Consider the following 25119-nt stretch of genomic DNA (forward strand, 5'->3'; position numbering starts at 1 on the left):
ATCTTCCCACACAGCACATGATTTGTGTAGGTGTCCTTCCTTTCAGTAAAACCCTCCAATCAGCCCTCTGTTCTAGTAACCAGACCAGTAATTTATTCACACACATACACACACACACACACACACATTAAATCAGCCTTTTTAATTCCCTGAAATTTTAGCTTCATCCTCATCTCAGCAATTTGGAGTCAAAGCCTGTGGCTAATTTGTGCTCTTTGTGTGTGTTTGGACTTTTGCCGTAAGTATCCTGTTTATGATGTATTCTTTATTTTAGATGTTTCTTTCACATATATTACTGTGAAAAAATATTTGTTGGTGTTTGTGTTTGGAGAAGCCTACATTCGAGTGAAATAAGGTAAGGTAAGGCTTTTTTAAATAAAAAGTTCTTTACATGGGGCAGTGCTAGCCCTGTGCGATTGAGGTATTGATTACAGGGTTGTGGGTCTTCTAAGCTTCTTTGGCTTTTCAAAAAACATGCAGAAAGAAAAAACGAGTTGCCATACATATTATAGATTTTAAAAAATGTCATATGATAAAGAAATTAATCACTGTGTTATTGTGCCAAAAGATGATCAGAGTAACTCCCCAAAACGGAAATGAAACTTATGCAAAAGGATAAATGAAACACATACTAGAGAATTTTGCTTTGCAGTCGAACTCAATTTTTCTTAGAACTGATGTCTTCAGCTTTTAAGGTGGAACAGATCATTTAAACATGAATCCAGGTTTAGTTTTATGTGGACTGTTTGTAATTGCTGCACAACATTAGTGCTTTATGAGTTGTATACTACCATGTATTATATGTCTGCCTCACATCTACAGACTCAGTGTAAGGTGTGCACCATTTTAAAGTGGGAGGACAAAGGGGAACATGAAACTAAAAGCTTCATTGTCTGGTGGCTGCAGTAGTGAGGAATTAGCTGCTCATATGAGTGTATGTATGTATGTATGTGGGATTGACTAGGTACTGGATTGAGGTACTGGAACTGTTGGCTTTGGTTGTTGATTTTTATTAATGCATATGAGTAATTATCAGTTTACTCTGCTTTTTATTCCTCAAAAAAAAAAAAAAAGACTTTCATGCTTTTGAGTATTAATCATATAATAGGACCTTATTTTCCCAGTGTAATCACTATCTTTTTCATATTATTTCCTTTTTTGAGGAAATTTCCTTTTTTTTTACATATTATTTCCTTCCATGCCTGCATGCACACTGTCATAGCAAACTGCACAACACAGTGGATATTTTTTAAATTGTAAAGGTTAGTTAACTTGATATTATACCACGATATACTATACCATAAGTTTTACCCCAGTTCGTTTATACTGTTAAACCTTAGATCTTACTAGATGCTTATCTTACTTTGTGTCTTCCATCAGTCATTCTGCTTATAATTTTTTTTTTATTATGACTATATTAAATTACTGAACTGACTTATATTAAAAAGTCACTGTCACTGTATTTGCAACTTAATTTATAACCATTAATAAACTCCTTTAGAAACTATTTATAAACAGTTTATAAAGAAGCCTTATTTTAAAGTGGTATCGAAATTACTTTGGGACAACAGGCACAGGGAATTGTTAGCCATAATTAAATAGGCTAAGGGCCATTCCAGGAAAATGGGTTCCTTTTCTGTCCCCAGGAAATTACACGTATAAATGTGCACACAAATATCTTTAAAATACATTTTATCATAAAGCATAATGTATTGTGCATTGACCTAATTGCAAAAGTAAGTAATGTATTTAAAATAATAATAAAAAGTACTAAAAATATAAAAAAAGAGATATATATATATTTTGCATTGCTGTGTCAGGCCCGTCCAGCCAAGCCAAGCACTTTATGCCCAAATAAGAATTTCCCTTAATCAGGGCATGCACACACAGCCATCCAGCCCTGATTAGAGATTGGCTTCACCTGGGTAGAGTTGCTTAAAAGCAGCTGTTTCTCTCTGCTGTCGCCGAGTATTGGTCGCTCTCGTGGTCTGTGGTTCCAGCCTGTTTGCATCTCTACAAGGCGTTATTATTCCCAAGCATGTCCTCCCTTGTTCCTGGTGCTTCCCTGGACTCCTCCCTGCCTAAGTATCCCTGTTTAATTTGTTTATTTGTTTGTTTGCCCAGTTTACTTTTTTAATCTAGCGTTTTTCTAAACTCTGCTTAGCAGTTTTCTGTTTGCCATTTTTTTAGTCTAGTGTTCCCTTTGTTTTTCCCCATTCCCTGTACTACTTCCTGGTTATATTGTTTTGGAAGTTTCTCTTATTCCTTGTTTTCTTTAGTTCCTGTTTCTTTTGGTCCAGTCCAGTTTGCTTTGCCAGTTTTTATATTTGTTTCTTATTTTGCTCAACTTTAGTGTGTTGCTCTATCCACTTGATTATTGTTTATTTTGTAGTTTGGTTGTTTGTTTTTAATAAATTATACTGCTTCGTTTTACATCCCAGCAGTGTCTCATTTCCTTTCTGCCTGTTAACAGTCAAGCATGACCTGCTGTGTGACTCCAAATCCCATCTACGCTTTAAAAATATTTTGTTTCATAAAAAAATTCATGATATTTCATTTAAAATGCACCGTTTAATGGTGTCCCTGGGTTTTACTCTTTCCTGGTACTGTAACACATTATCCATGGGTCACATCTACAACAGTAAGTGACATCAGTTGGAAAAGCAAAATTAAGTTCCCTCATTTGTTTTGTTTTTTTAATATTTGATCTTATTTTAACTATGACTGAGGAGGTTAATCTCAACAGTCAGTTATGTTGCCTAAATAATTCTTAGATCTTTTTTGGTTTATTTTTAAGATACAATTTTTTTTGAATGAGCTTAGTGTCCTCATGCTGTAGCATAGCCATTTGGCTATTCATATGTTTGCTAATTTTATGCTAAAAACTCATTCCTGTTACTTTTAGTCGTCTTACTCAAAACATAAAAATTACTTTTTATGTTTTGAGTAACACGATTTAAGGTAACAGGAAGTGAGTAGAAATGAGGAGAATGAGAAATGAGTGTCAATAACATGAGTGAGTGCCATTAACAGGAGTATTTTTTTTTGGCATAAATATCAATTATTTAAACTTGCAGTTCTACCATTTCTTTAAAATTAAGACTTTTTTGAGAGAAAATTAAAGGAATTAGTGGACTTGCTTTTAAACATACTGTGGCGGCTCTGGGTTGTGTGTGTGGCTGCCTGTAGGCATGGTTCTGTTCTCCTGTGTGCGAGGATGACAGGGGTGGGGCATCTCCCTTGGGAGGAGTTATGCAGAGAGGGTGGGCACCACTCTGGATCTGCCATCTGGGAGACACACAGCTGGGTTGGTGGCCTTTGGGCTGTTTGAGCTCTGTGGGGAAAGTTTTAGCTCTCCTAGTCTTGTTAAAGACTGTAAGTGAACGGCAAGCTTGTTCAATTAAGGAGCTGTTGAGCGTTCAGCATGAGTCTCACGGGTCTTCCTTCCTCTTCCACGCCACAATACTTTTAATTGTCACATGAGCTTTGTAACCATCTTCGGCTTAGATACGCTGTTTGACCAGTACATGTTTTGAATAGTTAAATACATGTGTTATTAGATTCAGAGCTGAAAAAAGATTTTAAAAAAGTTTAATTTGGTAGAGTTAACAATAAGCAAACGGCATTCCTTGATATTTATAGTGTTTGTATTAAGAGTAAATCTGGAAAAATTTGGTCACATAATGTTTAAATGAAGTTTAAACGACTATGCTGTCGACACAAACGGCATGTTATTTTGACTACTTTATTTTAATGCAAAGAGCAGAGCGTCTGTGAGTTTTTTAAAGGAACTTTGGCGACATCTATCGTCTTTGAGATATAACTGCACCTTTACTTCAAGATAACAAGGATTATTGGGTGTTTGATTGTTAGACCATAATAAACTGTAAATTATTTTACCATAACGACCACACAGATGATTACGTTATCATAACAATTTACTAAATAATATTTTGCTACAAGTTAACTTTAAGCACACAAGGTGCATAACAGATTTGGATATTGTGAAATGCAATACACAGAAATAATAAGACATTTGGCAGATGGATTTTAAACAAATAAAGGCCTTTTAATTTAGTTGAATGTAAGACTTTACGAATCTGCAGGTACTCTGTCCAGGTATATTTGCAAATGTACTATTTTACATGCACTTTATACCATTCATTAAAATACTTATTAATGTAATGGTCATTATTTGCCTAATTATATTTTTGCAGCATAAAAAGGAGAACATATGTGTAGATCAGTGGTTCAGTTTCTGACTGGTAATGTATTTCCATCACATAAACAGAGACAGACCCAATAAAGAACTACTTACAACTTGTTCATAAGTTTGGAGACCAAGGTAGCTTTTGTGAAAGTGTAGCAAAACTACTGTTGTTAATGATAATGTTGTTTGTAAATCACTAAGGTTATCAGAAAATGCACTCCAGAACTGTGAACTTCTCTGCATGAATTAGATGCCTGTAGTCAAATATTAATAATATTTTATTATGCCTTTCCTTCCTTAGGGTTTAACTCCACAAATGAATAACAGAGGTATGTTTACAATTTTGTAAGTTACACTGACACTAAACTGAGACATTATTTATACCTTTGTTGTTTATGTATTTTTCTAATCAAGGCGATAAAAGACCAGCTGGAAATGACAGCTTTTCTACCCCACCTGGGACCCCTAAAAAATCAAGGCCTTCTAGCCCAGAGAAAACAGGTGAAGGTAGGCTTTCTATTTTATTTCTGTTATAACAAATTAAGCTATGACAACTTTACATCAGTTTCTCCTCTAGCATTTCATCAGGTTCTTTTTTCTTTTCTCTAAACTATATTGTCTTAATCCATAAAGATTCACAAATGTTCATAATACATTCTAGTTTTTTTTTTTTGCTTGTTCTTACAGGTACAAGTATGTGTGCCTCAGAGACAGCAGGTACCTGTATGTCTATATATATATTAGATTAGTGACACCACTAATAAAAACACAAACTCTGCACCATTGCTCACATTTTCATTTGACTTGTTTTTTTGTGTGTGTTGTTTCATTACCCTGGATTGAGAGAAATGGCAGAACAAATTAGTCAGTGTTCTCACTGTCGCTGTAAATTGCATGTAATTTTAGCTGAGTGGATGATTGTAGCTTTCTCCTCACGTCAAGTATAAACCATGCATATGCAGGCCAGGCCTGTGTGGAAGTTAGTGTCAATCAGTGTGTCCCAATTCAGGGGCTGCGTCCTTCGAAGGACGCGGTCTACAAAGGTGTGTCCTTCAAAGGATGGGTAGGCTGCGTTGGCAGTACTGAAATGGGACAGTCTACCCTACGGAGTATTTCCTGTTTCCTGTTTGAGATTCTACCCGCCACAACTAAAGTCAGAGCTGAGAAATGAGCCAGAGATTTTGATTCTAGTTTTGCTTCAGATCACAAAATACCAAATTAATTAAGTCCAGGTTAATTAACTGTGCAGTTACTTAAATATTTTAAATGTGAACGGGTGGAACTAAACATAAACAAATAAAAGGGCGTTTGAAATGAAGATGGAAAAAAGAGAATAAATTAGAATAAAGTATTATTTAGTAATTATGTGGTTTATTTATATATACATACTATATACAGGTGCTGGTCAACGAATTATAATAATTTGAAATAGTGCAATCATGAAATTCTTTGAATGCATTTTTTGTGCAGAAAGCAAATCAGGTGTTCACCGCACCTATCCTACTCGTTAGACTAATCACAGAACTCGTTACCTGGAAAAATTTGCTCAGCTGAGCTTTCCAAAAGGCCCATTTAGGCCATTTAACGGTGACACTGTTGTTTTATTGAATTAGAATAATGGAGAAACCGTTTCATTGAATTAGAATAAATGCTCAAATTTTTGTTTTCTGTGAAGAGTGTTCACTGTGCAGTATAAAGTCAGGGTTGAGTAGAATTTCTAAGTTGTAAAATCAATCATGGGTAAGCAGCGCGACCTCTCAACCGGAATAGTGGCTCAAATTCAAGCCCTTCGCCAACAAGGCTTGACCCAAACTAAAATTGCTGAGCAGCTCGGCATCAGCCAGTCTTCCGTCTGCAAAGCTCTCAAGAAAAACTGCAGCAAGCGCACCAACTGTTCCGGCGTCCGAAAAACTTCTGCTCGCGACAACAAGCAGCTGAGAAAGATCGCAGTCAGCAACCGGTTCAAGTCCACTTCCGAGCTCACCGACTTGTGGAACAAGCAGACCGGCGCTGACGTCTCCAGATCAACCACGTACCGTCGTCTGCGCGAACTCGGCTTCAAATCTCGCGTTCCAGCAGTAAAACCGATGCTGAACAAGAAACAAATGGAGAAACGGCTGAAGTGGGCCAAAGAACACGGCGAGTGGACTGCTGAAGACTGGCAGAAAGTGGTCTTCAGTGACGAATCACGCTTCTGCATCTCCTTCGGTGACCAAGGTCCTCGTGTCTGGCGTCGTGGTGGCGAAACCTACAACCACGAGTGCGTGAAAAGATCTGTCAAGTTTCCCCAGAACGTTATGGTCTGGGGATGCATGTCCGCTCGAGGTGTAGGGAAACTCTGCTTCCTCAAGAAGACTGTCAATGCTGCCGTATATCAAGATGTTCTGGAAACGTTCCTGATTCTGACTGTTGAGGAACAGTTCGGCGAAGAAGACTTCATATTTCAACAGGATCTTGCACCGGCTCATGCGGCAAAGTCGACCAAAGATTGGTTCATTAAAAAACAGCTTGAAGTTTTGGCATGGCCGGCCAACTCGCCTGACCTCAATGTCATTGAAAACCTTTGGGCCATCGTCAAGCGGAAAATTCGCGACAGAAAGCCTACTACGCTGGACCAACTGAAGCAGAACATCGCCACTGCCTGGGAAGCTGTGAGTGCGGAAACTTGCGACAAGCTGGTCAAATCGATGCCGCGGAGACTTCAGGCAGTCATACAAGCCAAGGGGGCAGCCATAAAATACTGAGAAAGTGATGATTGTAATTATAATAAAAATTATTCTAATTCAATGAAACGGTTTCTCCATTATTCTAATTCAATAAAACAACAGTGTCACAGTTAAATGGCCTAAATGGGCCTTTTGGAAAGCTCAGCTGAGCAAATTTTTCCAGGTAACGAGTTCTGTGATTAGTCTAACGAGTAGGACAGGTGCGGTGAACACCTGATTTGCTTTCTGCACAAAAAATGCATTCAAAGAATTTCATGATTGCACTATTTCAAATTATTCTAATTCGTTGACCAGCACCTGTATATATAAACTAAACAAAACTTGAACTTAAATAATACATACACATATATATATATATATATATATATATATATATATATATATATATATATATATATATATATATATAATATATGTATATATGTGTAAATAAATATATAAGTATTTATCTATCTATAAACTATTAACATTTAACAACATAAACATCATACTACATTTATAAACTAAATAATATTTATATATATATATATATATATATATATATATATATATATATATATATACACTAATTAATATAAATTATATAATATATGTATATATAATATATAAGTATTTATATATCTATAAACTACATAATACTACATATACTACATAATACATCCGACTCCTCTGCTGACTCTGCCCTTTTCGCGCTGAAATAAGCCGGCACGCAATGAATCTTGGGATACTGTAGGCTGTGAAGGATACACCTGGTGCATCCTTCATTTCAGAAGAAATGAAAGTTATTCCGAGTTTTCTCTAGTCATAGCCCTTGTTTATTCCTTGTTTATTTCTGTGTTTATTTCTCCTTGTTTATTTCTTGTTTATTCCTTTGTTAGTCCCTTGCCCTGTTTAGTTTATTTCTATCTTGTTGTAGTTCCTTGTTTTTGTTTGTTAGCTTCCCCGTTGTTCTTATTATCTCTCATTTGTTTTGGTTTATTTCTTTGTTTATTTGTTACTTATTTAATAAATATTCAGCCTTACCTGCATTTGCGTGCGCCGCCACGTCTTCCTGCCTGATCTCTGTGACAGTCAATAATACTATTAATAATATTATTAGTAATAATAATAATAATAATAATAATAATAATAATAATAATAATAATAATAATAATAATAGTAGTAGTAATAATAATAATAATAATAATAATAATAACACAGCAGGCAGTAATAATATTAATTGTAATTATAATACAACACAACTAAAAATGTTACATTTAAAAACAACGACAATAATAATAATAACAACAATAATTATTATTATTATTGTTGTTGTTATTATTATTATTATTGCCCCAGTGTGCAAGGAAATCTAGTGTTCTCATAACCAAGCATCTATAGATTATTGCATACCACAAGCTCATAAAAATCTGTCAGATAGCCAGGGGATCTCTTATGAAGACTTATGAAGACTCTGACTCTGATACTGCTGTATTTACTTTGTGAAAAGTATCCTTTGACTGTTCCCCTTCATACATACAGATAATAATTGTATTACTTAATTATATTTTAGTTTAGTCCATTTTTAGATAACAGTTATGTGATATATATATATATATTTTTTTTGCATTTTTATGGGCATCTTACAATTTGTGTCAGCCCTGAGGCTACACCCATACCCTCTCAGCAGCGTTCGACGTTGCCAGAGTTCTGATCACCGGCCCACCCTTCCAGCTGATCATCATCAGCTGGGGTATTTAAGTGACTCAAGCTTCAAACCCAGTGCGAAGTCTTAGTTGCCATATCGTTTCTAAGTTCTGAGCGTTTCTATAGATATATGTTTAATCGTTACTGACCTCTGCCTGTTCCTCGACCCCGATTCTGATTTCCTCTTATATTCCTGTTTGCCGGTACACTGACCTCTGCCTGTATTTGGATTTGTTTGTTGTGGTAATAAACTGTCTGCACTTGCATCCAGCCTCCCTCCTCCTTGGGGTAACAATTTGTGATTTTTGTTCTTTAGCAATAAATATTAGAAATGCCCGGAGGATTATGGCAAAGATCAAACATAGACTCAATGGATATAAAAATGAAGACAATCCTACTAAGAAGCTGATTGAATATGTCAGGTATAGTAAAAAGTATTATAATTAGTAGAAAAAAATTATATTAACACCAATATATTTATATTAAAAATATAACTGTTGTATGTATTTTTGTATTTAGGGAAGACATCTCCAAACTGGACACCAGTATAAAAAAGAAAACTACTGTTGGAGTTTTTGGAAAGACAGGAGCAGGAAAGAGCTCTCTGATAAACGCAATCCTGGGAGAAAAAGATCTGTTACCATCAGGAACACTTTGTGCCTGCACTTCAGTTATCATACAGATCGAAGCCAACACAACAGACTCCTACTACACAGCTGAGATTGAATTCATCTCAAAAGAGGTACACAGATTATATAAATATTTTTTCACGCTCTTTATGACACCTAAAAGTGATGGACATCTTCACATTCTACATGCAGTCCTATTCTATTCAGTCCAAATTCTATGGTAAATAAACAATATATTATTCTATGCTTTTTGTTGCAACAGTTGCAATCACAAATGATTAATACTGAACTATACTGAAACAAATTTTTACCTACTGAAATATTCATCTTATGAAACTCTGTGATTGTGTTTCTCTTCTAATTTTCATTAAACTCTAGGAATGGGATGCTGAACTTGAGACTCTTCTGAATGTCTTATCAGAGGACGGAGAGGAGAAGGACGGTGCTTTGTTTAATACAGCAAATGAGAAGATTACAGCACTGTATGGAGAGGATGGTGTTTTTCTGTCAGTAGAAGACCTAAAAAAAGACGAACATTTCACAAATATACCAGAGTTTCTCAAATCTAAAATCAAAAAGATAGTATGTAAAAAGGTAAGTGCAAAATTAGACTTTCTAAGCTAAAAGGTTCTTGTCTACATATCTAAGCAAGTCAGTTGTGTATTCATGACTGTACTTTATGTGTTCTACACCAGGCCTCAGATCTTTCAGATGAGATTGGATGTTACATTCAGCATGATGACTCTCTTCCGGGAGAATGTTACTGGCCAGTAGTGAAGACTGTGACCATAAAGGTTCCAAACTGCAAAGATTTTCTGGAACATGTAGTTCTGGTGGATCTCCCTGGAACTGGAGATTATAACAAGAGCAGAGATCAGATGTGGAGAATGGTAATTGTTGTACATGTTTATATTATGTATTCGTGATTAATATGTAATATTGTAACTGGGGGATCATTTAATTTTTTTATGATTGGAACCATCATGCAAATTGTGTGTCAAAATTTGCATAACATAACATATCTAAAAATAGACTAAAGTACATTGCATAGCAGTAGACCAGTGCAAGGACCCATGTTTACTATTGTTATCTATACATCTGTCTGGTTTTATAGTCATTGCAATATGCTGAACATTTTAAATATATGATATTCTGATGTTCTGTAGAAATTGAGAGATTGCTCGACAGTGTGGATTGTAAGTGAAATAAATCGTGCGGCTGCTGACAGAGATGCCTGGGAGATTGTTTCAAGCAGCATAACCGACATGGCACAAGGAGGAGAGTGCAGCAGCCTCTCTTTTATCTGCACCAAGACTGATGACCTCAACCCACAGAAATACATGAAGTTAGTTGCAAGTTAGACTGTCTAACTTAATAACAACAAAGTGATAATTTGTATCTGTTACTACTCTTCTATTACAAGTATACTACTTATATTATGTTGTTATATTATATGTTATTCACTATAAACATCTAACAAAGGTATTTTAAAATGTAGAGCCTCAAAACTGAAGGATGATGACTTTCATATCACACCAGAGGTAAAAATAACGCTGTTAAATGAGAATATCTCTCTTAAGTTGGCAAATGCAGAGCATGAATAAATGATTTTTGTATCTTTATAGGACCCTCAGTATGGCAACAAGAAAAAAATTGCATGCATAAACCACAGGAATGGCAAAGCCAAGGAAAAGGTGAAAAAGCAGTTTCTTCAACAAGATACAATAAAGGTATGTTTTTCAATTGTTTGCAAGTTTCTAAGAAGAAACACACGACACAGCCCAGAGTAAGGAGACCGAATGATGTGTTCATGAAAGAGACCACAATATACTCGGGGGCAATTCTATAAACTTAAAATTGACCTCAGTCTTGAGAGCACAACAACAACCTTGAAGACCGTAACATGGAACTGAAGAAATTATCTTGAATTGAGGATGCTGTCACAGACTGGAAATATAAAGACTTGGGCAAAAGTTTGTGCCAAAAAAAAAAACACATTTCAAAAACTCACTAACCGATTTCCTCTTTTGTTCCACTAGAAACACTTTGATTGTGATGACAATTTCCTGACTGTGTTCACCGTGAGTTCTGAAGAATTCACGAAAGAGGATCCAATCCTGAATCAAGAGCAAACAGGTAAAGCATTAATGCTTCTAACTGATCACACAAAATTACCTACAATAATAGTACATTATAACACAATTGTTCTGGATCTAATTTAAACACATGCAGAGATACCTGCTCTCAAGGACCTCTTGAGGAAGTACAACATCAATCACATTAATGAGACAACGCATCACTACATCTCTGGAGCTCTGGGAATCCTCTCCCTAATTCAAGGTTCCAAGGAGTTTGATGCCAAAATGGTAAATCACATTACTAAATTATACTGTACAAACATTTATTTCAGCATTAGTTTACTTTTACCTGTAAGCTTTGAATGTTGTGTAGCCTAATTAATACTATTTTTTGGGTCTGTTTATCTAGTGACAGAATCTGTTTTGACATGGATACAGTATCATATGTCTTGCCAAACACATTTTTTTTTTTATCTTTGCTGAAGTTTTTCCCAATTTATTTAATCAAATTAACTCAGTCATTCAGTATGCCTCCCTTATCACTTGCAATGCTTTTGGGGGTGAACATGCACATCCCTCCTCCAATGCATGAATATAAGAATATAATCTTTTTAAACTGACTACTAGGTATTCAAAAGTCTGATCATCATTACAGTGGGAGTATGTGCAGCACGATCCTGGATTTGAACTCACAATGCTTAACCATAGTGTCAGAATCTTGGTTTGTTGAGCCACTTGGAGCAGATCATAGTTGCCATAGTAATTATTTGGGAGAATTAGATTTAAATTTAAAAGCAAAAAAATGAATAGGACATGAATATCAGTGTAACCTTTAAAGTTGCCTTTCCATCATTTTTCCATTAATTTTAGAATGTCTAGTTGTGGTCTCCAGTATGAATAAATGCCCTGTGAGCTGTTTTTTGTAAATAAAGATTGTGCTCCAGTAATCTCCAGTGAATTCTGCATTAGTTGTAACGAAAGTGCAACATAAAAGCCAGAACAGTGCAGTACCAATACAAAATAATGAAATGTTCTAATGAGAATAAGGTGCAGATATATGTAACATACTGTAAAATATAAAACATACATGATCACAGCAGTTACTGAGTAGAGTGTTTGTGAGACTTGTTCATATCTGACGAGACAGCATTGCTGCCTGTCTTGAGCTCTGTCTCTGGGCGGTCGCGAGCCAATATGGGTGAGGCCATGAATACTAATTTATGGGTTGGCGTAGACACGGGTGCTTTTCCTGATTGACTATAACGGGTTCTTTTCTTAATTTAAATAAAGTTATATAGTAAACATACACTGTCATTTTCCAGAAACACTGCTGTCTTCTCTGGGCCAAAACTCACTAGAGCTAGGGATCTGGTGCTTTCCTGGTGAGAATGACACCCCTAGTGTCAAAAGTATTGCAATGATGAGGGAGCCAAACTGTTTTTTAAAAAAATCGGTGAATCTCTTCTGATATTTGTTTCTGAGAGAAATACTCATACTGCATGCAGTAAAATAAAGGTCTGGTCTGTCTGATTTGACTTTCCATTTTCTAACTGTTTAAAGATACAATTTAAAGCAGACCAAATATATATTCCAACCCCAATCCTAATCCTAAACAAGTAGAAATGTATGTATTTTAGATTGTGGAGAGATCCAAACTCTATGCTACTTTGGAAAGAGATCTTCACCAAGCACTTGGACACTTGCACATATATTCTCATGAAATTAAAAGCTCACTGCAGGCACTTCTTGCAAAAGGAGCAAGTGAATCAGAAGAAAAAGGTGTTGAAACAGCAGAAGAAATCATTGTAAGTAGTTTTTCTTAAATCATAAATTTATTTTTTTTTCATATTTGTATAGCTTAATTACTTTAGAAATCAGTAATTATTCTATTAAAACCTTTTTTATTATTCAGAGGAGCAGTCAACACCAAACATTGACAGCACTGTGCAAAAATGATGGATTCTTTAGGGCCAAGAAAGGAGTAATTGATTTGAATTCAAGCTTGGCCAGACCCATGTTTCAGCACATCAACAGCACATTCAGTGAATTCTTCCCGTAAGTACATTCCAAACGGGTATGTTTCAGTATTTTTGCTTTATAAATACAGCTGAAACAAAACTGTATGTTGCAAGACATAGAAAGTGCTTATAGTTTAGTGTTCCAGGTTAATAGAAAGACTAATTGAATTAGAAATTTTCAAAATTGTGATACAAGTACCAGTTTTGGCTCTTGGCAACTGCAAAAACTGTAATTAGATTTAATCCATGTTTCAGCATGAATAAAAATTAAAGTACATAAAATCAATACTAGCAACACTGTGTTTACAACACAAAAAAAATGCTAATACATCACTAAAAAAAGAGCAACTTATTAATAATGCAAGGGGACCCATGTGTGACCCTTGACACCTATATATTTATATAAATACTTTAGTACGTGATAGCTCGACTACGCAACCTGGGGAATTTCACCTCAGGAAATATTACTAAAATACTCCTTTGAATACACCTTCAAAGCACACAGGATCGTTTGAGAGAGAGATGTAAAATGAAGTTCAGTGAACAGCTTTACTGGAAATTTAAAAGAACAGGTACATAAGAAAATAAACACTTTAATAATCAACTTTTAATAGTCATTGGCAAAATTGGGAAAATATAATAAAAAATAAGTTTAAAATTGAAAACACATTTTAAACCCAATAAGGTTTACTAGCTGGGCAAGTTCTTCTTACATTGTACGATCAACTGTCAATTAAACTTTGTACAGATGTCCCGTAGTCTAGGTTCACAATTGAGAATACACAAGTCTCACACACACACACACACAACAAAACCTCAAATAAAGGTGAGTCCATCATAGCAACCAAAGTCCATTACAGCAACCCAAGTGAAAGAGGAGCACCATGTTTGCCGAAGTTCTATAACAAAGTATTAACAAGACAGAGCGCTTTATACCACACAAATAATGCAAATTGACCAGAGCCAGTTTCCTTAAAAATAATACCAATTCTTTTACACCAAAACCCAAGCTACAAGCATGGTTGTAATAAGGAGGGTTGATCCAGTAACACAATATTAACAAAAATAAACAAGGACAATTGTATCACATTCAAAATAATAATTGGCAAAACACAAAACAAAATAATGGATACAAATATAAACAAAAGGAATAATTCAACATCAACGAATCAGCATAGACAAACAGTACAATCAATTATAAAATCTTAGACCTGAGCGAACACAGACCTAAGCAAAACACATATAGGCAAAACAGCAGCAGACGCTAGGGAAGGAATGTGCTCGTGCCACCCAGGCACTGCCAATGGGGACACTCCAATGAAACACATTTAAGCTGGAATTACTTATACTTGCTATTGGGTTACACTGCTTCCAGTATCTAAAGTAATATGCTTATGTTTCGTGCCCAAATCTTCTGATGTCACTTCCAAACCCACCCGTTATCAGGCATGCCAAAATTCACCTTATAGCCATATATACCTTATAACCATATATACCAATACGTCTCACATCCACGTAAAAACAAGCTGCATGTGATGTTTTGGGAGTATACTGATGCTAGCTGCTAGCAGCGTGGTGAATCCGTGGAGGGAGGGGGGCAGAGAGATGCCCGTTTTCCAGCAGAACCCCCTTAAATAACCACCCAGCAGCAAGTCCTGCAGTAATACAGCCCAGCAACCAGGAAATCACGAGCTAACCACAACCGGCCAAGCAGGAAGACTGCTCCTAGAGCTACAGTGATCACGCAAAGCCAAATGCCCTAACTCAGGGAGAGTGAAAGCTTTTACCTGTTACACATGAACATTGACAGCACTACTAAAAACCATAATGCTTTTAGAAGATCCAGCACAATGTTTTAGAGAAAAAAGATCTAAGTGGAGGGCAGCCATACTGGAGCCAACAGTGAAAAAACAAGTGCAAATTTAATACAGTTCCCATTTTACGACAAACTGCCACTGTCGTACATCTTTTTTCCATTTCCAGTACTGGTTCATCCACACAGCCTTTATACACAAGGCCCAGTCACTTGACTCCACCTGAGAAGGACAGAAAATCAAACATTCATACATGCAAACACGTAAGAAAGGCTTACAAAAAAGAAACAAGACTGGAAAAAGAAAGGCTTCAGCTAAAGAAAGAAGAGCTTCAGATTAGACGAGAAGAAATCCAGCAGAGGGAGAGGCATCATAAGGAGCTGGTTTTGTTAAAGAAAGAAAAACTTGACATTCTGGCTAAGAAGCTCACATTGGCAGAGTCACAATTCAGCAGGATGATTTCAGTCCCAGTCATGCTGCCCTGAAGCAAAGGTGAGCTGATTGATAGATTAATCAGTTGTTCTCTACATAACAGAACCAATAACAAAAAACATAATGTTGTGTCTTTAATGTATTATTCTCTTTCCAGATACAACATACCAAATGGAGCCTCACTTGTGAACTACAGCTCAACGTCCCAGTTATATTTTTTATTGTTTTCCCTATTTTCCTCTGTTCTAAAAACATCCTGACATTGACCTGAAACAGAATACAGTGTAACAAAGATTAATAAATAAAATTCTATACAGATCATGCTATACAGCTTTTGAGTGTCTTTTTTAAAACTAAGTAAAGTCCATGTCAAAAAGCACAGATTGTATTAAATGTCCCTTTGATTTAACTTTTATTTAACAATAGCTTTAATTCATTTGTGTCTGTTTCTGTTTCAGATTTAGATTAGTAAATACACTTGCATTAATCAACTCAGCAGTGCTTCTGCAGTAATTATTTAACATACATAAGTTTAGAGGACCCAAATCTAAGAGCTGTGGACATATGATATATGACATATGATAACAGCAGCCTCTTCTTCTTCTCCTTTTTAGTAACTGTTAATTAAGTAATTAAAAATGCTTTTTAAAAATGTAACATTTTAATTAATATTTTTATATTTGAGATATTACATGTCACTGATGAATTGCAGATCTCATGTTTGGCAAATTATCATTTCACTCTAATTGTACTTTAATATATATATATTATTTCAGGGTCCAGGGGAAAGTAACTGAGAAATCACTGCAAGCTAAGATCGATCAGTTCACCATCATTACAGAGGACCTGCTCACAAAATATGAAAATTCGCCAGTGCTGAGTCACGTGCTGAAATTCCTTAAGATTGAGGTGAATGACACATTTCTTTCCATTATTTTCTATTATAACTAATGTGTATATTACACTATGTGTGATTTGGCATTAAAGTTAATATAGCATATCATACCCTCCATACAAATGTTTTTCTTGTTTGATTAATCTTTTTTGCTTTACTAATTATCCACAGTATTGTAAAGGTAGGGTTAATTTAAAACTGTTTTTAGTCATGGTATATTTAAAGATACAATTCAAGAGTAAGACATATACAGCTCTGGAAAAAATATTAGACCACTTCAAAATAATCAGTTTATCTGATTTAACTATTTATAGGTATATGTTTGAGTAAAATGAACTCTGGGGTTTTATTATATAAACTACGGACAACAATAAATACAAATATTGTATTTTTCTATTTATTTAAATAAAGAGCGTTTGTTTGCAGAAAATGAGAAATGGTCAAATTAATGAAAAATATGCAGTACTTTCAAACTTCAAATAATGCAAAGAAAACAAGTTCATATTCATTTCAGAACAACAACAACACAAGTCTTATCAAAGGAAGAGTTCAGAGTCGGCATGCTCTCTATCAGTCTTTCACACTGCTTTTTGGGTGACCTTATGCCACTCCTGGAGCAAAAATTCAAGCAGTTCAGCTTTGTGTGATTGCTTGTGACCATATATCTTCCTCTTGCTTACATTCCATAAGTTTTTAGTGGGGTTCAGGTCTGGAGATTGGGCTGGCCATGACACTTTCTTGATATGGTGGTCCTTTATCCACACTTTAATTTATCTATCTATATGGAATTGAGCATTGACCTGTTGGAAAAAAAACAGTCCTCATAGTTGAGGAACATTGCCAGAGAAGAAAGAAGCAGGTTTTCTTCCAGGATAACCTTGTATGTAGCTTGATTCATGCATCATTTGCAAAGACCAAACCGCCCAATTCCAGCCTTGTGGAAACATCGCCAGAGCATCACCGATGCACTAAATTTCACAGTGGATGCAAGTTCACCTCTGCAGGTCTCCATCTAACATTTGATTGCCAGGTGTGTACTGGTGGGAACTACGTTACCCAGGATGCTGTGTATGTGGGGGGCAGTAGGGAAAACAGTGAATAAACAGCAATGGACATGAAGCTGCGTTGTGAGTCTGGTCTCCGTGTTAGTTGAATGTAAGCTATAATTATACATGGTGTCAGAAGCGGGCAGTTTACTGAAGACCACGTACATGTACCGCTTCATATGTAAAATGAGTGAACTCGAGGCTGTCGCGCAAAAAAAAACAAAAAAAAAACTGAGTTTAAGGAGACAAAAGGAAGGGCGCACAAAACTCGGAGGGGAGTAGTGCAGCTTCACACACGCGGCCAGTGTGTTTTCCTCCACGAATTTGGCTCCAGACACACAGAACTGAAGCAATGGCAGTAGCAGCAGTACAGATAACACACCCAGAGCCCTTCGACTTCTCCAATACAGCTGAGTGGCCAAGATGGATTAGGCGGTTTGAACGCTTTCGTCTAGCTTCAGGACTAAGCACAAAACCAGAGGACTATCAGGTGAACTCTTTACTCTATGCTATGGAAGATGAAGCAGATGATATCCTAGCAGTGCTGCCACTGAGTGAGGAAGACAAAGAGAAATATGACACAGTTGTGCAAGCATTTCAGCAACACTGTGTAGGTAGACACAATGTCATATTTGAGAGAGCCCAGTTCAATCGCAGATGCCAAGAAGAGGGTGAAAGTGCAGAGGCATTTATCACAGCAGTACATAAGCTCGCAGAGCATTGTAACTTTGGCTCACTGAAAGAAGAACTAATCAGGGATAGAGTTGTTGTGGGAATCAGAGACCACAGACTGTCTGAACTTATGCAGCTAGATCCTGATTTAACTCTGAACAAAGCAATGCAAAAAGTCCGCCAAAATGAAACTGTGAAAAAACAACAAGCTGTATTGCATGGCTCTGAGAATACAGTAGCAGCCAAGAGCATTAATGTAGATGCCATAAGAGGAAAAGTGGGAAACAAAAAGATGTTTCCAAACTCAAAGTATGAAAAATACGACAGAAAAGGTGTCCATAAAAATAAACAGCATCAGTATCAAAAAGACTGTGGCAGATGTGGTGCAGGGAAAAAGCATGCATGGAAGGACTGTCCAGCTAGAGATGCTGAATGCCATAAGTGTCACAAAAAAGGGCACTTTGCTGCTGCATGTCGTTCATCTAAAATGGACTCTATGTCTCATGGTGAATGTGAATTCTGCTCAGAGGACTTTGTTTTTCTTGGAGAATTGTCCTCACCTACTGCTCAAGAGTGGACAGAAACAGTTTCTGTAAATGGAACAGACATCCAGTTCAAATTAGACACAGGAGCAGCGGTGTCAGCTGTACCAGAGGGTGTTTTCAGCAAAAACAAACTTGTTCATATCCAAAAAGCGAAAAAAGTGCTTTATGGGCCAGATCACAACATCCTGGATGTGAAAGGGTGTTTCCAAGGGGTCCTTACAGCAAAAGGGCACAGCTGCATCCAAGATGTTTATGTTGTTGCTGGACTGACAAAAGCACTACTAGGGCTACCAGCAATTGAAGCATTGAGCTTCGTCCACCGCATTGATGCTGTCACACAACAAAACACTCCAAACTTTGTTGATGCATATCCATCTGTGTTTAGTGGGCTTGGGCTACTGCAAGAGCCATATCACATTGAACTGGAGAAAGATGCAACGCCATATGCACTTTCAACACCCCGCAGAGTACCACTACCACTGAGAGATAAGGTGAAGGAGGAGCTAGACCGGATGGAGTTTATGGGGGTCATTTCCAAGGTGAGCAGCCCTACAGAATGGTGCGCAGGGATGGTCGTGGTTCCAAAGCCAAGTGGGAAGATTCGCAAATGTGTAGATCTCACAAACTTGAATAAGTGGGTCAAAAGAGATGACTGATGACATTCTTGTCTTTGGCCGAGACAAAATGGAGCATGATCTGCGTCTGCACCAGGTGTTGCAGAAACTTCAGTCTGAGGGCCTCACACTAAATGAAAAGTGTGAGTTTGGCAAGAGTGAAATGATTTTTGTTGGACACAAAATCACAGCAAATGGGTTGGAGGCAGACCCAAACAAGGTGAGAGCTATCCTCCAAATGCCTGAGCCAACCTGTGTGGCTGATGTTCGCAGAGTTATGGGCATGGCAAATTATCTTGCAAAATTCCTCCCGCAACTCGCTTCCTTCACAACTCCATTGAAAGAATTACTGAGAGAAAGAAATGAGTGGTGCTGGGGAGATCCACAGAGAACAGCTTTCTGCAAGCTGAAAGAAGAGCTGAGTTCGCCAAAAAAAGTTTGGCCCAGTATTCACCAGAGAGAGAGACCAGGGTAGCAGCAGATGCATCCTCGTATGGCATCGGGGCTGTACTTACACAAAGACAGCTTGATGGCACGTGGAAACCTGTCACGTACATTTCAAGAGGGCTGAGTGACACAGAGAAGCGCTATGCGCAAATCGAAAAAGAAGCGCTGGCAGTAACATGGGCGTGTGAAAGGTTGGTCTCATATCTCCAAGGTCTTCACTTCACGTTACTCACTGACCATAAACCACTCATACCACTGCTGGGTACCAGGGGCTTAGAATTCTCAGATTTCGCCTTCGCCTCTTGAGATTCTGTTATGACATACAACATGTTCCAGGGAAAAACCTCATAACTGCGGACACGCTGTCTCGTGCACCACTGAGTGACGCTTTGACACAAGCTGATCAGCAGTTGGAAAAAGATGTTCAGGTTTTCGTGGACACTATAGTGGCATCACTGCCAGTGATAGAGGCTCGTCTGAAACAGATACAAGAGGCCCAAGCAGCGGACAACACATGTCAGAAAGTAAAACAATACTGTTTAGCTGGCTGGCCAGAGAAACATGCTGTACACAAAGACCTCAAGCACTTTCGGCAAGTTAGAGCTGAACTGACCGTGGTGGACAATCTCCTTCTGAAAAGTGACAGATTAGTAATTCCAGTTCAGCTGCAGAAAGACATCCTTGAAAGGATCCATGAGGGACACCAGGGCATTTCTAAATGCAGAGCCAGAGCTCATCATTCTGTTTGGTGGCCAGGTCTGCCATCTGAAATTCGGCTGATGGTAGAAAACTGTGACATATACATGCAACACAGAGTGCAGAGGTGTGAGCCACTATTATCTAGTTCAGTCCCAGTTCGCCCTTGGAGTAAATTAGGTATGGATCTCTTCGAGCATGAAAAGAAATCCTATATGCTCATTGTTGACTATTTCTCCAGATACATCGAAGTGGCAGAGCTCAAAACCACATCCTCAGAGGTCACAGTGCGAGCAATCAAAGAAGCATTTGCACGTCACGGCATCCCTGATGAGGTTGTTTCTGACAATGGACCTCAGTTTGTGTCAGACATCTTTCGAAATTTTGCACGTGAGTTCAAATTCATACACACCACCAGCAGCCCACGTTATCCTCAGGCTAATGGGGAAGCAGAGAGGGCAGTGCGCACTCTCAAAGGACTGTGGAAAAAGGAGAGAGACTTCAGCAAAGCATTGCTAGCTTACAGAGCAACGCCTTTAGAGCATGGTTTCTCTCCCTCCCAGGGGATATGGGGATACGCTTGTGTACTACATTACCCCAACCTCCTGGAAATTTGTCTCCAGCATGGCCTAACCTCCAAGAGTTCCGCAAGAAGGATGAAGCAATGCAAGAGCGACAAGCAAGAAACTACAACCAACGTCATGGCTCTCGTCCACTTCCCAGGCCTCACACAGGGCAAAAGGTTTGGCTTGCTACAGAGCATGTCCATGGTTCTGTCATTGGACCAGCTCATACTCCAAGATCTTACTTAGTTGACACTTCTCGAGGGATGCTGAGGAGAAACAGGCGGCATCTACGTCCCACTGGATTTGTCACAAGATCCGGAAGATTGTCTAGACCGCCTGATAGACTGGACATGTGAACATTGTGCTTTCAAAAAAAAAAAAAAAAGGAAATGAAGGAGGTGAGAGTGTTGTAGCAAGCGAATGGACTTTATAAGATAATGGTATATAGGAAAAAAAAAGTTAAACTGTTCTGTTTTGAAAGAAAATACGTGCACAAGTTAGAGAAACAAATTTAAAAGATACATGCTACAGAATGTTATTTGTATGGTGTATTTCTCATCTAAAAGGGGGAGGTGTACTGGTGGGAACTACGTTACCCAGGATGCTGTGTATGTGGGGGGCAGTAGGGAAAACAGTGAATAAACAGCAATGGACATGAAGCTGCGTTGTGAGTCTGGTCTCCGTGTTAGTTGAATGTAAGCTATAATTATACAAGGTGTTGAGCTGAAAATTGGACTCGTCAGAGAAGATGACTTCACTCCAGTCCTCTATAGTCTAATTCTTATGATCTTTTGCAAACTTCAGCCTGGCACTTCTTTGCTTCTCATTGGAGAAGGTCCTTTTTCTAGCGAGCCCTGCCTCTAAGAGATAGTTTTGAACTGTTCTTTGGTCCTATGGTTGCTGACTGACATTCAAATTTGATGTTGATGTTGATGTGAAGTTGATGGTCAATCTCCACACCTGAACCTCATTGAAAAACCTCTGAATGTAATCATGTAAGATGTAAGTTGGATGGTAACAAGCTGCTTGAATTTTTATGCCAGGAGTGGAATAAGGTTACCCAAAAGCAGTATGAAAGACTTGTGGAGATGCCAAGCTGCATGAAAGCTGTGATTAAACATCAGAGTAATTCCACCAAATATTGATTTCTGAACTCTAAAAACATTAGCATTGTTGTTTTTAAATTAATATGAATTGTTTTCTTTGAATTATTTAAGCTTTGAAACCACTGTACTTGTACATTTTACTTTTACTTTACATTTCTCATTTTCTGCAAATAAATGCTCTAAATGACAATAACTTGGGAGAAATTTGTCAGTGGTTTATAACTATATATAACTTTAAAACCACAAGGTTTATTTTACTTAAACATATACCTATAAATAGCAAAATCAGATAAACTGATTTTTTAGAAGTGGTCTAATAATTCTTTCCAGAGTTGTATACAGCCAACCTGTCATTTTCCCCCATGCTCTTTCCCAGCTGCATCAAACTCCTACAAAACCTTAAGGTTTACACAAGGTCGTTAATAAGTCTGTGTATTCTTGTTTTGTTCATTTAACCAGGAAATGAAACTGAAGAAAGTCCTTCAGCAGGAGATTGTTGAGAAGAAAAAGAAAATATACACATCTCTTTATGAATCCATTCAAAAGAACATGCAGCCATGCTATAAAGGTTAGTAACGGTAGTTATTAAATTATATATTTTCAATTCAATCCTAACATGAACAACTCATGCGGTTTTGTATTAGATGCTGCTGCAATTAAAGGACGTGGCAGCATGAATAAAAAGAAGGATATGCTCCGTGACCACATTGAATCATCAAAAAGTGAAATGTTCCAGGAAGCAAAGAGAAACATGGTGGCACTGCTGGATCGCACATTGGTTTGTATTTACACACACCAAAAAAAACATTTAAAGAAACATATCACCCGTACCATTTGTGCATCTATCAAGTGGAATAATAAGTGGAAAATATTATATATATATATATATATATATATATATATATATATATATATATATATATATTAAAATGACAATATGAATATGAATACATTTAATTTAACAGGAATTTACTGTGGAGAAGATAAGAACTGGACTAATGGAATCAATGGATCTCTCACTTCTTAATGAAAACACTTTACCTTTCATGGGTAAGTTATTAATATGTTATGTTTGGGTTCATTTTGTTCATTAAATGTCCATTAGTATGATTAAACTGTAAATGATTACTTTAAGAGCAAGATTGTGTATCACCAAAATGGTATTTTTATTTCCGAAGGACAAAAACATTTAGATCATTTTAGAGCATTTTTATTGGTCTATTTATCATGGAATTTTGACACAATGTAAATGAACAAATTGAGACATTGTGGGATATTACCAAAAGGAACACTTTGAAATTTTGATTATTTTTTTGTTGCAGACATCAGAAAAGACATAGAATTACTGAAGATGTTATCTCAAGAGTGACATTCATCATCCACAGATTTGTGAAACTTCACTGGTGCTCACATTAGAATGTTTGTCAGCAGCTATTATTGTTATTATTGTGATGTTTAAAATGTCTGATGCTTTGGGAGTGGGGTTTGACCTTATTATACTGTTTTTTTTTTTTTTATATACTGCTTTTTTATTATATACTACTTTAATCAAAAGGTTTTTAGTGATTTTCAACTGCTAATTGTAACCATTTATTTACTAGTATCACTGCTGCCAGAATTTAGCTAAATCCTAATGTCTGTCTTTATTTTTCCCTCACAAAAACACGTTTGAGTAGAAGTATTTTTGTTATTCACTGCATTTTATACATATAGCTTTGAAATCAGGTAGTCTAATAACTTCCATGGCGACATGTGTATAAAACCAAAGACCAGACTGCTTCTACAAACACTAGTGAAAGAATGGATCACTCTCAGGAGTTCAGTGAATTCATTTATGGTACTGTGCTCTGACTGTGAGACTGACACTGTCTACTGCTCTCAGGGATTATGTCACACGCAGCGCCGTGCGCAGTGCCCTAGTGCCTGTAAATTTAATGGTCCAATGAAGATAATTTAAAAACCAGGACATTTCCTCACTTTAAAAAAAAAACGGGAAATACGGACGTTTGGTCACCCTACTATAGCAGTAGAGACATGTTCTTTAGAGTGGAGAATCATGCTTCTCTGTCTGCCAATACGAAGAGTCTGAGTTTGGTGGTTGCCAAGAGAATGGTACTTTTCTGACTGCATTGTACTGAATGTAAAGTTTGGTGGAGGGGGGATTATGGTGTGGGGTGTTTTTTTTTTAGGAGATGGGCTTAGCCATTTAATTCCAGTAAAAGTAACTATGAATGCTTTAGTTTACCAAGAGACTTTGGGTCATTTCACACTCCGAAATTTGGAGGAACAGTTTGAGAATGGACCCACCTGTTCCAACATGACTGCACACCGGTGAACAAAGCAGGGTCCATAAAGACATAGCTGAGCGAGTTTGGTGTGGGAGAACTTGACTGACCTTAAGCCAATAGAACACCTTTGGGATAAATTAGATTGCGAACCAGGTCTTCTTGTCCAGCAACACTCATACACCTTGTGGAAAGACTTCCCAAAAGTCATTCATGTTCATTTACATCTGGCAACATAGTATATCTTATTCATGATGTATCGAATGTATGTAATTTTAAAACTTAATTTATCTTACAATGTTTACTTTCCAATGCACTTAAAAAGTTCAAAGTATGATTTGGTCAATTTACTTTGAATGATGATGACAATAAATGATAAATACATTCCTAACTATTACTTGTATAATCAATTATTTCATTTATTTTTTACATCAATCACCAATATATTATGTAATCCTACAGTTTAACATTATGTACATTATTGATATTAATGTTAATTGGTTGTTACAGCCCTAAACCTGACTCCTATTATCTAAATGGTCCATTATTTTAGTCATGAAAATATGACTCCATAGCCTTAACATACCAATTATTCATTGTACACCTATAGGACATTGTGTACCTACCCTATGACTAAAAATTTTAAAACTGCAT

General features: G+C 36.9%; 1 protein-coding gene across 6 annotated transcripts; it reads left to right on the forward strand.

The window, feature by feature from the left end:
* nuggc.1 (nuclear GTPase, germinal center associated, tandem duplicate 1) lies at nucleotides 1–24856 on the forward strand. Of its 6 annotated transcripts, none has more exons than XM_049475383.1 (20): nucleotides 2–238; nucleotides 4512–4539; nucleotides 4625–4717; nucleotides 4898–4927; nucleotides 8939–9044; nucleotides 9142–9364; nucleotides 9630–9845; nucleotides 9947–10141; nucleotides 10418–10596; nucleotides 10750–10792; nucleotides 10877–10945; nucleotides 11291–11387; nucleotides 11484–11617; nucleotides 12967–13134; nucleotides 13242–13384; nucleotides 16370–16502; nucleotides 22640–22748; nucleotides 22825–22958; nucleotides 23146–23230; nucleotides 23503–24856. In XM_049475383.1, exons 2-20 carry the CDS (start codon nucleotides 4527–4529, stop codon nucleotides 23547–23549), a joined length of 2217 nt encoding a protein of 738 aa, XP_049331340.1. In that variant the 5' UTR covers nucleotides 2–238; nucleotides 4512–4526; the 3' UTR covers nucleotides 23550–24856. The 6 variants fall into 6 exon arrangements, with proteins under 6 accessions (XP_049331358.1, XP_049331340.1, XP_049331331.1 ...); XM_049475374.1 differs by having other exon boundaries at nucleotides 3–238; nucleotides 10877–10981; XM_049475378.1 differs by lacking the exon at nucleotides 4898–4927 and having other exon boundaries at nucleotides 3–238; nucleotides 10877–10981.
* The last annotated feature ends 263 nt before the right edge of the window (nucleotides 24857–25119 follow it).

This window comes from Astyanax mexicanus, chromosome 1 (genome assembly GCF_023375975.1).
Source record: "Astyanax mexicanus isolate ESR-SI-001 chromosome 1, AstMex3_surface, whole genome shotgun sequence".
Taxonomy (NCBI): domain Eukaryota; kingdom Metazoa; phylum Chordata; class Actinopteri; order Characiformes; family Acestrorhamphidae; genus Astyanax; species Astyanax mexicanus.